Below are 14,285 nucleotides of genomic sequence, written 5' to 3'. Positions count from 1 at the left end.
ATGCCTTCACGTCAGTCAAGTTTTCTCTTCATAGTGGCCAACAAGAAATTTTTCCAAGGGTATTTTCGTAATTTCACTAATATTATGTAAAACCCTAGTTAGGTTTCCTAGGGTATTTATATTTCTCTTTTTTGGTGAAAGGTTGTAATATGTAATTGGAGTTTTCTTTTCATAGTGTAATCAGTGTAATCAGTGGACATACCTCAATCTTGAGGGAACCAAGAAAAATCTGCGTTTCTTAGCATTTTGTCTTTGTTTTTCGATTCATTTTCTTGTTTCGATTGCACCTGTTTTCTTAACACTTTAAACTCTCATCTCTTCCTCCCTAATGACCTTAGAAATTAAGGATGCCAGAACCATTTCAACCAATAAACTTTACGCTTGCAGTGAAAGGTGGTTCACATGCTGCTGAGCATTGTCCGCCCTATTAAAATACATGGATATTGTTATGGAATTATTAATCCTTTTGTAATTCCATTGGTTTACCTGAAAATTTTCAGCTTCTTAACTCACTAAATGATAATGCCAATATTAATTAGTAGGCCTGATTAGACTATCTTGTGCAATACAACCCATATTTTTTGGAATAATAATTCCTTCTACAGACCTATACTGGTTTTGATAATAGTTTCGAGCTATATCCCCTTGAGCCAAGTATAAACTCCACAAAGAGATCAAAATGTGCAAGCCAACAAGCACCCAACCTCAATTTATTCAAATAAAAGCTTTGCTTCCATAATCATACATTCTGAGAAGTATTTTGCAGTAATTTACAAAACAATTTTACATTCAACAGACAACCATCACAGCGAAAAAACAAAATAGGACCATATGTATATGTCTAAGATGCAAGAAAACAAAAAAACAATCAAAATAGTACAAAATTACTCCCCTCTAGTATTCCAATACTGGGAATCCGGATTGATTGGGTAGAGATCGGACACAGATGTTGAAGACCCAGTCCACGGTCCATCTATCGACATACTATGGGTCTGGCTATCAGAAATGCTTTGATCTTGGCTATGTTGACGATGGTTCCTACTGGCCTTAAACTTCAAATCATTGTTGGAGATATTTGGATCCGAAACAAACTCTTGAACGATACTTCTACCTTCGAGCATGCTCACTACTGCAGACATTGTAGGCCTAAGTGTTGGAGATGCATTAGTACAAAGGAGAGAGATATTAAGCATCCCCATAACCTCTTCTTTGTTGAATTCTGATCCCAACTTTGGATCCACCAACTCCATTAAACTTCCTTTCTCTTGTAAAACCATTGCCTAAGAAAGAAAGAAAAAAAGTGGTAAAAGAATTGCATGACATGATAGCAAAAACCAAAAAAATGGTAGAATATGATATCATGTGAGACATAAATTACCCAATCGAGGAGATAAACACAGTCTTCCTTTGGTCTGTAACTTGTATTGTTCCTCCCGCTGACAATTTCCAAGGCGACAACTCCGAAACTGTAGACATCTGCTTTGTCTGTGAGGTAACCTCTCAATGCATACTCTGGTGCCATATATCCACTGAAAAAGAAAATCAAGATTATCACGTATTACATTTGCCATGCATTAGTTCCAGGCCTAACAGTGATAGCCATGGCAGGTCCATTTACTTATATCCTTATCGAAGACAAATTCAAGGTTTAAAATTTTATCTCGGGGAAGTGTTTTAGTCAAGGGAAAAAAAAACTTAAAACATTCACTGAAACAAAACAAAACATCTGAAATTGTTCGAAACATCAAAACAAAAAAAAAAATTCAGCATTTTAGTGATAATTATAAACAAATAAAAAAATATGTATTTTAGGTAATAAAATGACTTTCAATTATTTTTGTCAAATATATCATACTTTGTCATGCGGATACGCATCTATAAATCCCCTATTTTCTCCCAAAATCCTGTTTTGGTCTTAAGGTTTAAAGGTTGAAGGAAATAGATTCACAAGGTTAAAGATGAGGATAAAATATTTTATCCTAGAGGTTGAAGAATAAAGATATTTAGGTCATTTTAATTAGCGTTTTAGAAAAGACCCAGGTCAAGGGATATTGTCATCAGTTTGAAAACACGGGGGATCTCAAATATCCATCAAAAGTAGAGGGGAACCATATATTCTAACTTGTCCTCTCATTTTTTATTTTTTGTTTGGTTTCATTATGTTTTGGTTTGTCTCAGGTCTTTCCACCAAAACAAACTGGAACAAATCAAAATATTTTGAGGCAAACTGGCACATAACAGAGCATTTTTTGTCTTGTAATGTTCAAATAATGATATATATTGGCCAATACATTCTGAAACGATACGATACTTTAAATCATGAACACATAACATATCTATATATACTAGCTGCAGTTGAAAGATCAATTATAGTTTTCCACAATGGATTGATGTTCATGAATCTGAAAAAGGAGAAAAAATCTTCCCTCTTTAGATGGAACATAATTATTTAAAATTTTATTAAAAGTGTCTTTAAGGTAAGAAGAACGAAAATAAATGCTAGACATAAGAACAAATTTATTTGAAGCAATTCAAAGTATGGTGACTCACTAAGTTCCAGCGATTCGAGTGCTGATATGGGTGTTCTCCTCTTCATCAAGTTTGGCCAAACCAAAGTCAGATATCTTAGAGTCAAGATTCTTATCGAGCAGTACATTGGTAGCCTTGATGTCTCTATGAACAATCTTAAGTCTTGATTCTTCATGGAGATAAGCAAGACCTCTTGCTATACCAACACAAATCTTCTGCCTGGTCGGCCAATCCAATTTCAATCGACATTCTTCTGGACCTTTAGATCATAAAAAATCGACAAAATTTACAAATAAAAATTTGAAAGAAATACCAATCTCACAACTAGAAACAAATGTAATGTGGGAAATGGTAGTGTGTACATACCAAACAAAGCCCGGGCTAGGCTGTTATTTTCCATGTACTCATATACTAGCAACAATTGATTTCCTTCTATACAACATCCATAAAGTTTTACAAGATTAGGATGTTGCAAAGCAGAAATCATTCCAATTTCATTAACAAATTCACGGTTTCCTTGCTTTGATTTGGAAGAAAGTTGTTTAACCGCAATTATAGTACCATCTGATAGATGGCCCTGCATTCGATAATAACCCAAAATATGGATGAAATGGATACAATTAGATTAAAAAGAAAATATGATGGATCAAGACAAATGATTCCTATGTGGAGTACCTTGTAAACAGGCCCAAAACCTCCTTCACCAATCTTGTTTTCAGGATCAAAGTTGTTCGTGGCAGCTTTAATTTGTCTTAAGCTGAAGGAACCAGTTTGTAAGTCTAGACCTCTCAAATCTGTTCAAAAAGAGAAATGTTAGAAGTGACGTTCATCATCAAATTCTTGCATTCTATACTTCATTCTTCACACAGTGAATCCACATTCATGAGGTCAAAATGTTTAAGTCACAATAGTTTTCTAAAAGTGTACAAGTTCTTCCTTATTGGCTTTTTTAGGAGGATATAAATGATGATTTGGGAGAGCTCCCACCTTCGTGAATCGTGTTTTTTCGACCCAGACATCCTTTCCACCAGAGAATACCAATAGTCAAGAAGATAGCAAATAACACCGAAACCACAATTCCAACCACGGCACCTGCAGATATCTTCTTCCCACCTTCCGAAGGAGGTACAAAATCTGCACAATAACACATTATTAAACATAAATGCATAGCAGATGAGATTTCTAAGGTGATTTAGTAAAAGAATTATTAATAGAACCAGGCAGAGTCAGTAAAACAAAAATTCTCACAAGTCAGATTCATTTAGCTGACTTAAATAAACGATTTGAAAATTAAGGAAATCAGCAACAAAAACATAATTCCATTAGTTTAAATCAGCAGCCAATAAAAAAATTTATCCGAAACAAATGAGTATTGCTAATAACTTTGTTTTAAAAATTGAATGTCTCGAGATCAACATTTCGTGATATTTTTGCTGAAACTGGAATGTTCAGCTGAAACATTCGGAAATGGCACAAAATTTTGAAACATGGGTATAATTCAGCTTCAACATTAAAAAATAAGGTGAAAGTCGGTCAGAGAAATGGGAACAAATACAGCGAGTGAAATACTCCTTTAAATAGACTAAAAAGTGGGATATATTTACAAAGTGTTTTGTTCATGTAAAAATAGAAAAAGTATTGTACAGTAAAATAAAGGAAAATTCAAGGTATACTACATGTATCCGGGGTAACTCACCAGGGTTCACAGAAATTGCTGATATAAGAGGACCATAGGTTCCTCTAACAGGGATCCCAGTTGTTCCCTTCCCAGCCCAATATAAGCGAATCTCTAAAGTGCTCATCACAACCGCTTTAAATGTTTTTATGACTACCTTATCAACACCACCCGCTTCATCCTCAATATTGAAATCCTTCAGTACTAAATTTCCCTGCAATAAAATTAATCTAGTTAACTCTGACATTTAATTTATATGCTAATAATAAAAGCATATATTCGTAGTTCTGCTTTAACATACCTGAATGTAAATGTCAAATATACGTCTTCCAAGGCTACTATATGTTGTATCATTTGTAAACATTATCTCCGCAAAGTGAAGATTCACGGTATAGTTTCCCTTTAGTAGACAGAATCCATAATATGTGAGAGAGATGGGAGAAATGCGTGCTGTCATGTATAATTGGTAGTTGTTCATCGTGAGTCTGGATATATTTGTTGTTGTGTAGAGGTCCACATCATTGTCATTGTCCATGAAGTTTCCCGTGGTACTTAATGCCCAGTTATATCTACTTTGGACAAACTTTGAAGCACCAGCTGAGTCTATATCGTCTTGGTATGTAGTATTTCCATTGATAGTAACTTCTCTTCCACCGCAGTTTATATGTAACGAATACCAGTCTGGAACCAAAAGTTCTTATAGATTAATGCTCAGTGGTTATAAGCCTTATTACAAAGTTAGATTTTTCCCTTTCTTTCAGTTTTAATTTCTTTTCTATTTAGGAACCAGGAGGAAAACGTGCTTAAGGTGTTTTTTATGAATAAATTGTCAATCAATTGCACGAAATGCTTAATAGGTGCTTGTAAGAAAAGGAAGAAATACTTAATGGGTAACTTATATATATATATGATAAATTTGGGGGTCCAACTCAAAACCAATTGGCAATGAGTGGAGAGGCCTAGGAGCTTATAAGGAGAGAGACAAGGCAATTTGTGTCCGATGTGGGACTAAACTCAACACGCCCCACACGTGTGGGCCGGACTAGGCCAAAGCACATGGAGATATGAACTGGGTGACATGGAGGAGAGAAAGGGATACCATGATAAATTTGGGGGTCCAACTCAAAACCAATTGGCAATGAGCGGAGAGGCCCAGGGGCTTATAAGGAGAGAAACAAGGCAATTTGTGTCTGATGTGGGACTAAACTCAACAATATATATATATATATATATATATATATATATTATGGCTACATAGAAATAGTTTTAATAATGAATATGTTTAAAAGATCTTAATATGAGCCCTCGAACGTATTTACTTTTACTACAAGCTGACTTGTGGATTAAAAGCTATAAGCTTTTGAAAAAATTTAAGGAATTTTTTTTTATCAAGAGAAGCTAATTTGCTTTTTTGATAGGAGAGAAAATACAGGAACCACTACACGTTAATAATATAAACGGATGACATTTATAATATAACTGAAGGAAAAATAGAAACTAATCTCCAAACAAATGTGAATCCCCAAAAAAGAAATTTAGAAAAAAAAAACACAGGCTTACTTCGTGGACAACGAAAGCTCCTCAAGCATGGAACCACTCCACTTCTTGATCAATATAAAAGGTCAAAAGCATGTCAGCATTACGAGATTAGATTGCATATGCTTATATATAACAAAGAAATGAACTAAAGATGATTTTCATAAACAGTTTTGATAATCTAAGAAATTTATTATGATGAAATGTCACAATAAAAAGATGTATTAGTGACTTACGAGTTGTTCCCCAATGAAGAACTTCCAAATAAGTTTCTGAAGAAAATAATCCAAAGTAAAAAAAAAAAGTATCGAATTAAAAAGAAGATAATTAACCATATGAAGATAGAAACTACAAAGAAGCCAAAATTTAAAGGAGTATTCTTACACATTCCGTGTTTGACAACCAACTGCCCCCGAGTTTCCTACCGAGAAGTTGTTGTAGGAAAGATCACTGTATGCCAACATTGTTATACAAAAAGTCATCTTCTCGACTTAGCTAACATTAAGTAATTTGAAGTCCAATTTAGTATTCAATGGTGTGTACTGAAAAACATGCATGCATTCCTTATAATTAATAATAAAAATAAAAATTCTGTGAGAATTTGGTTCATCCCACACGTACACATCATGGGCATCATCCCTTTATTTTTTTATATATACTTATATGTAACTCTTGGGGGTCAGGATATTTTATATATTGTGATTTTGACACTTAAAAGCATGATTTTAGTTCAGAATGATCAATTTGTAGAATCGTAACAAATGTAAGATCACAAGTGTTGTTTCCTCCCAATTGAAAACTGCACATTACATGGGAAATTGCTCATGGAGAAACAAGGAAGCAATTTTTATACTAGTGGATAATCTACGAGAACGTTGAGTTATGGTAGTTTGACTAAAAATAGAAGATAAAAGTTTCTTTTGTAGATTTCAAGGGAAAAACTAGGCCTTCAACACAAATGACAGAATTCTCTCCTGATATCCGTTTCTGCTTGGAGTGTAAATAGTTTCCACAAAGTGAGCATGATAACACAAATGAATTGTAGACATAGGTTGAGTACGAAATTTTCAATTAATTATAAATTTCATTCGAAGAACTGAAAAAGAAATTCAAGGAAATACGAAGTAAATTAAATAAATCAATCAAAAAAAATACTTGGTAGTGGAGTGATGATTTTCAAGGGATTTTTAGAGAAAAGAGGTTAGTTATGGGCCAAGACTTGGTGGAAAAATAAAAATAAAAGTAGAACTCTTCAAAAAGGACCAAAAAAGGCAATGCAAAAACTTTGTAAATGAGGAAAAATATAAGTTGGGTGGTGATTATTTATATAATCGGTTTGTAAATGAGATGGTGAGAAAGTTATTTCTTTATTTTTACTTTAAAAAATAAGATTGAGCAATTAAAAATATGAGATTTTAACAGCTTGTTTGCTTTAAATAAACAAGATTGAGCCCTCCTTACAAACAAAAATGATAAGATGAAAGTTAAACTTCCAGAAGAGAAAAACTTACATGTTATCTCCTTTCTTCAACATCCAATCAGGTATAGGTCCAGTCAGCAGATTGCCACTCAAGTATCTATAATCAAGTCCATCTCATTAGTTCTTTTTTATTGACCAGTTGTCTATATTGTACAAGTATTATAAACACCGGCACTACCATGGTTTAAAGCTTCGTACCATCTCAGAATGTTTGGTCCGAGACATTCCAGTTTTAGCCAAGAAAGGAATGAAAAATTGAACCAAAACATTGAATGTTTTGGATTGTCTCAACATGCTTTGGAATGTCTCGATCGAGAAAGTCTCAATTTTCCTCTAGACCAAGACATTGCCTCAAGACGAGATTTTAAACCTTGGTCACTACCACTTTTTATGAGAAAAACTAAAGATATTATCAAAATAGTTACATGAAATCCGTTTTCGACAAACTAGTAAAGGTGTTTGGAATTTGTCCTGTTAGCTTGTTAAAGCTGAGGTCCCTGCAAAAAATACAAAAATATAAAAGGGATAAGGAAAAGGTTGCATCCAAAAGAATGTGTTTTGCAACCAAGTAACTTCCTCAATGTTTTTATCATGCATTATCACTTATAGCAAAAGATATCAAAGAAACTCATTGAAATACTACAAATAGAGAGAATTCTGATGAACTGTTGGTGAAACATAATAGAAACTAATCACAAATCAACTGATGAAGCTGAGGTCCCTTGAGGACAGAGCCCAAAATCATTATTATTGGCAGATCATATTTTTGAATTATCCTCTCTTAGCAAGAGAAAGCTTAATCAATTCCTTGAAACCCAATGAATTTAAATCTGACTCAATGCATTAAGTGACCAAACAAGGCTAATTAATCCATTATTTTTACAAATAAGCGAAAGTGAGGTGCTTCCAATTTAAAATAGAAAGTTGAAACTTACAAGTTTTTCAGTTTTATCATGTCCCCTACATATTCCGGTATCTCTCCAATAATATTACAACTCCTCAGTGTACTGCAATAAAATCAAATAAGTGTCACTTAAGACCACCAAGCACTGGAAAGAAAAAAGAAAAAAAAAAACTATTTATACTTTATAACCATTGATATATATATATATATTCAACTCACAGAGTCTTCATGTTCTTCATGCTACTAAGAGGTGGAAATGCAGCTCCTGTTCCATTCAGGTCACTTATTCTCCTGCATATAGAAATTCCACCAAGCATAAGTACTAATGCGATTCACTTAAAAAAATCACAAGAAAAATGTCACTACGTGAAAAGGGATAAATTCGATGCCAAGGTCCATTGCATTTGCTTTGATTTAGTCAAATTCGACGGACATTGGTGTCGAATTTACCCATTTTCTCGTGTAGTAAGTTAACCAACACAACTACTCAAAAAGACCGATCTATTGAAGAGGGGGGAGAACTATGAATAAAAGAGGGTGATGGGGGAAGGTAAATATACACTCAACACTGCCCCCCACCCATAATGGTGGCAATAATTGAACTCGTGACCTTCATGAACCCAGTGCTCTGATACCATGTTAACCAATCAACTACTACAAAAGACGAATCTGTTGGAGGGTGGGAGAACTATGAATGTAAGAGGGTTATGGGAATTAAATGAGGTGTGACAAACCCGAGAGTGGAGGAAAATATACACTCAACAAAAAGATATATTGCATATGGAGTAAGTAAAATAACAAGAAATAAGGAGGGTTCCTCACATGTCAGATAATTTGGTCAAAAGAGAGATGCCTGAGGGAATGGGACCTTGTAACCCACTTGCCTGTATCGCCCTGCCATTAATGAAATTTTAATATAATGAGTCAGAAGTAATTGAAATATGAAATTTATAACACAAGAAGGCACTCAAAAAATCAAGTGGATTGAAGCTCTTACAATTTTTCAAGGTTTGTCCAATTTTGTATGAAATTGGGTATCTTTCCCGTAAAATGGTTATCGCTTATTCGGCTGCATAATAATAATAAATAAGATATTGAGCTTGAATACTCAAAGAACTTCATATATAAAACCGACAAAAGAAAAAGAAAACAAAAAACTTACAAGTCCTTCAAGTTGGTGAGATTGGCAAGTGTCTCCGGTAACTCCCCGGTAAAATTGTTCGAGGAAATCAATCTATATCAACAAAACATTATTGCACTTAATGCTTGAACAATCATAATATGTTAAAATCTTCAAAATATGACGATTTGACGAATTCATACCCACTAGTGAAAAATCCTCTGAATAATGTAAAAGGGTTGAAAGGCTAAATTCTTCCTATGTTGACCAATTAAAGTTAATAAAATATTGAGGAAATCAATCTGTACCAAACAAAACACCATTGTTCCTAATGCTAGAACAATCATAATATGCAAAAAATTCTTCAAAATACGACAGTTCAACAAATACCCATAAGCGAAAAATCATCTAAATAATGTAGAAAAGCTGAAAGGCTTACATTCTTCCTAAGTTGACCAGTTAAAGTACTTCAAAATCCGACAATTCGAGAAATACCCAGAATCCAAAACATCCTATAAGTAATGTAAAAGGGCTGAAAGGCCTTACATTCTTTCTATGCCAACCAGATTTCCCAGTTCTCGAGGAAGAACTCCCGACAAATTGTTGTACTCCAAGGTCCTGAAAGTTTAAATTCCAGCTTAGACGAAATTTTTAGACACTTCAATATATCAAAATGGAGAAAAATATAAATATAAAATCAGAACTCACAGATTTCTGAGAGTGCTAATGTTTCCAATTTCTATAGGAATTGGACCCGATAATCGATTTCCTACAAGGGAGCTGCAGTGATACATTTATGTTAATTTTAGAAAACAAAAGCATTGATTTGCTAAAGTAAACCATGGGTGTAAGATAATGGGAGAGCTTACATATTCACCAATTGCATTGAACCCCATTCTGGAGGTATTGTACCGTTAAGGTAGTTGCGGGTGAGATCACTGTGAAGAATTTGAAAATGGGTTACAGTTATTTAGTTACTTAATGAAGAAGTTTTTTCATGTTTGAATAAATGCGTATTTTAAGGAATTAACGCAGGGAAAGGCAAAAGTGCGCCAGGGGAGTAAAGAAGTGTTCTTACATTTCTTGCAGGTAGGGAAGCTTGACCAGCTCTGGTGGGAGCACACCTGGTAGATTCTGAGTTTTGAGCACTCTGCCAACCAAAAGAGAAATAATATTTGTGAATGTGGTCCTGTAAAATGCAAAATTACAGAAACGATCCGGAATTTTTGATAAATTAAAAAAAAAAAAAAAAACCCTGAAGTTGGAAAGGAAAACCATGTTTTTTGGACTTGAAAAGTTGTTTCGACTTTAGATTCGTATTAAAACTAGAAGCTGGAAATGGAATCAAAAGTGGCTCGGACTTTCATCTGTATGAGAGACTCTATTGCCACTCCAATAAATTAGCACACATATTAGGGTGGCATTAGCAAAAGTTGGTGTGGTAATGGAAACTCTCTTTCTTTTTTCGTTACAGTTTTGTCCCACACCTTTATGATGATTTCCAAATTACCCCCATAAAATCGTTGAATATTATAAGAAAATATTCAATATTTATCCAACTTCAAATCATCAAAAGAAATTATTTTACAATTTTGATTGTATTTTTTGATTCCCAAACTACACTCATTTTATGTTATCTCCCTTCATGTCTCAAACAATATATTTCACTTATTCACACAGAATTTACCATGCAAAATTTGATTTTGTCAAACAATCGACAAAAACATTTACACCCCAAAATTCAATATCTATGCCCAGTTATACCAAATGTCCAATTGAGGAATCACAATTCTTGAAGAACTTATTACAATGTAAAATAGCAAACGCTAGTGATTATTATAACTATACTCAAAAATATCATATAATTTTGAGCTTGATGCATTATTTTTTCTTATGACGAGGGTATCTGAACTTATGTCTAACCATTGGAATCGAAAGAGCTAAAGTTAGAGGTTGGGCCAAAACGTGTGGGTCCCTTCCCCCAAGCACATGCAACGCGCACACATCACACACATCAGGTAAGTGAGGATTACACTCTCACAGGTGGTCTAGAGTAAGTGTTGCTCGTACTAGGTATCAAATTCATTACATTCTTAGTGAACTCGGATGTCATTGGATATATTAATTTTAAGTTCGACTTGGTCTAATAGTATATGTATTATTCTAGATTCATTTTGATTCTATTCCAATTATAATATTTTTGCGCGGGTCATAATTCATCTTCTTTATACATAAAAATAATATATATTATATGAATCTAAATAAAAAATTAAATTCAAATGTATCTCAAATAGGTTATTGGATTGCGTCCCTAATAGTGAAAGATGGTTGGTCTGATGGGTGTATTGAACCTTTCCTTATGAGATCAAGTCCATATTGAATTACAAATCCTTCATCTATCAATCGATCTTCTAAGATTTCGTAATCGAAAATAAATATACAAAAAAATTTAAAAGTCAACTTACTGGTTAGGATCTATCTGTAATTTGAATTTTTTATTGGGCTTCTTGCATAGATTTGCTCAAGCAATTATAATTTGTTTTATAGTAGCTCTGTCTGTCATCACTAAATGACAAAGACTTGTACAAAAGTCGACCCATCACTGAAATATTAATTCCAAGTTGCTTGTTTGAAAAATAAACGACAATGTGAACAGAGCTAAATTAATCAAATAAAAGTCAATATTTAATACAATCGTAACGTTATGTCCAGAATCCAGACTGGTGTGCTCCCTCGGATTTCAGGGATACATGAATCACAGTTTTAGAACTCGAAAACTAGGTCAAGATGAAAATTCGTGGGTTGACTCAAAGAGCCACGTAAGAATATATTAATTTTTTAATATATAAAAATAATTCTTAATATTTCAAAAACTATAAAAATTATTATTTTGTTCATCATAAAAACGACATACATAACCAAACAACTTTGCGCAATTTCTAACCCAACTAACTCCATTTTATAATCTTACATGATTAACAAATCTTTTGATCTTTCTCTTATTGAATTGGACATTCAATTATTTAAAATAAATTGAGTCGTGATAATTTACCTTGGGATACACAAGACAAATGATCTAAGTTCTCCATATAAGGGCTTTTGAATATCATAAATTATTCAAATTTAAATTCAATAATCAATTTTTTTAAATAATATTCCATTATTTGAATACAAATTCAGTTATGTGCCCATTGACACCCATAACTAGTTAGTTCCATCAGGTTCTACGATCGAGTCATTAGAAAATTCAATCAAGTCTTGACTCTTGACTTTATCAATTTTAAATGAATCATATTGCAATGACTTCAAGATTGTATTTCATATAACACATCTTGACATGAAAGTGGATAAAAATAATAAAAGCTTTTTCAATTGTATCTTCGATGAAAACATCTACAACTCCCATACACTTTAAGGTTAGGATGTCCTACGTGAGGTAGGTCTTCATTATTAATGTTAAAACTATGAATCTAAATAAGAGGTCGTCTGGGCCAGCCAAACAATCAAAATGATCAATGGATCCAAAATATTATTCCACAAGGTACCATTTGAAGTAGATAGTAGGATACCCTTTAATAGGGTCAAAAGTATGAAAGTTTTCTCTCAACCACTACGAATTTTTATTCTTTTTTAAAAACAAAACGAAAGAGAGGGGAAAGAGCGTGAGGGAGAGGAACGTACATGCTGATGACGTGGCAGATGGTGGTGTTAGTGTTGGCTAAGGAGCAGTTGCAGGTAACGGCATTCTCTGATCCTTTGAGAGGATTCAACGTGGCCCATCCTTGCTCTCCTCCACATGGATCCACACTGAAGTTCCAGTTTGTCTTCCCCAACGTCTTCGCTATCTCTCTTAAAGCCTCCACTGTAAAACAAATTAAAGAAAAAGACTATAATGCCCCTGATTTCTCTATTCTATAAAATATTAATCACTGGGGGTATGGGTATTCCAGACACTGTAATATTATAACCCTCTACAGTCTACATACATATATAGAGAAGAGTTGGTAATTTGTGAGGAGATTTTGGTAAAATAATTAATTTCAGAAAACTTTGATTGTCTTACCTTCATTATCAGGAAGAAGAGTTGCTCCGAGTATAAATGATACCAAGTAACTGAACCCAAAGATCCAAACGAAGGAAAATCGTCTAACAAACATAGTTAACTTCCAGAGGTGTGACGCCTTTTGGTTCTGGATTGTTAGATTTCGAACTCTATCATAGACTGGAGAGAATTCCGATGATCTAAATCTGGACGTTGGATTCTGAATGTGGGTTTTTCGAAATGGGTTGGGGAGAGAGAGATTTGTTGTAGAATGAAAGAGATCGAGGAGAAGAAAGTAAGAAACAAGAGGAGGAGACTTTAGGTAGCAGAGGCGAGACAGCGTGAACATGGCCTATTAAGTTTGAATGACTTAATAATATATAATATTTTTTACTTACCTCCCTAGAGTAGGAGATATATTCAACGTCATTCCCTCATTTTAAAATTAAATTGATTACTTAAACACTGGAATCTTGTGCATCTGAGAGTTGTATATCTAATTTACTCTATACCATTTGAATGCCAAATTAAAATAGTTTAGAGCTTCATGATCTCATTGTTGGCATCAATTTGAGCATTTTATTTCAATAGTTTTTTTTTCTTAATAAAACATGAATTAGGTGGCTAAATATTTATGAATCCACAATTAAAAATAATTAAATAAATCACCAATCAGATTACTTTTCTGATGATTAGAATGATCAAGCCCTTATGAGTGGAACTATCTATGAGCTCTAGTTGGATAGGAAGTAACATAACTTCTGAAACCCTGATGTACACGATTGATACCATTTGGTTTTCTCTTTACCACCTAAAGGAGGCAATTAAGATTATTTTGAAATTGAGGGGTCATATCAACTATGCTTTATTATTCAGGGGTAATAAAAACAAAAACTATAAGAAATCGTTGACACTTTCGTTTGATGAAGATCGTCGACACTTTCGTTTGATGAAACATCACTTTCAGTCATACTTTGACTATGCATGGAGGATTTGGCT

The 14,285-nt window shown here is 33.6% G+C and overlaps 1 protein-coding gene across 3 annotated transcripts; it reads right to left on the bottom strand.

Annotated features, from left to right (window-relative positions):
* Positions 1-694: 694 nt before the first annotated feature.
* Positions 695-13,587, bottom strand: LOC147390559 (Leucine-rich repeat transmembrane protein kinase). 3 transcript variants are annotated; one of them, XM_086458629.1, is made up of 24 exons: positions 13,308-13,586; positions 12,926-13,106; positions 10,323-10,394; positions 10,114-10,182; positions 9,953-10,024; positions 9,791-9,862; positions 9,287-9,358; positions 9,122-9,193; positions 8,947-9,018; positions 8,344-8,415; positions 8,156-8,227; positions 7,646-7,717; positions 7,252-7,317; positions 6,125-6,190; positions 5,977-6,012; positions 5,765-5,805; positions 4,506-4,885; positions 4,226-4,418; positions 3,517-3,663; positions 3,205-3,323; positions 2,896-3,106; positions 2,551-2,788; positions 1,379-1,529; positions 695-1,280 (listed from the first exon to the last, which is right to left on the bottom strand). In XM_086458629.1, exons 1-24 carry the CDS (start codon positions 13,399-13,401, stop codon positions 885-887), a joined length of 3,036 nt encoding a protein of 1,011 aa, XP_086314755.1. In that variant the 5' UTR covers positions 13,402-13,586; the 3' UTR covers positions 695-884. The 3 variants fall into 3 exon arrangements, with proteins under 3 accessions (XP_086314755.1, XP_086314754.1, XP_086314756.1); XM_086458628.1 differs by having other exon boundaries at positions 5,765-5,808; positions 13,308-13,585; XM_086458630.1 differs by lacking the exon at positions 7,646-7,717 and having other exon boundaries at positions 5,765-5,808; positions 13,308-13,587.
* Positions 13,588-14,285: the final 698 nt, after the last annotated feature.

Source organism: Akebia trifoliata, chromosome 11 (genome assembly GCF_017979445.1).
Source record: "Akebia trifoliata isolate Shusen 1 chromosome 11, ASM1797944v1, whole genome shotgun sequence".
Taxonomy (NCBI): domain Eukaryota; kingdom Viridiplantae; phylum Streptophyta; class Magnoliopsida; order Ranunculales; family Lardizabalaceae; genus Akebia; species Akebia trifoliata.
Note: the sequence above shows the minus strand (reverse complement) of the source record. Positions and strands in the feature narration are given on the sequence as shown.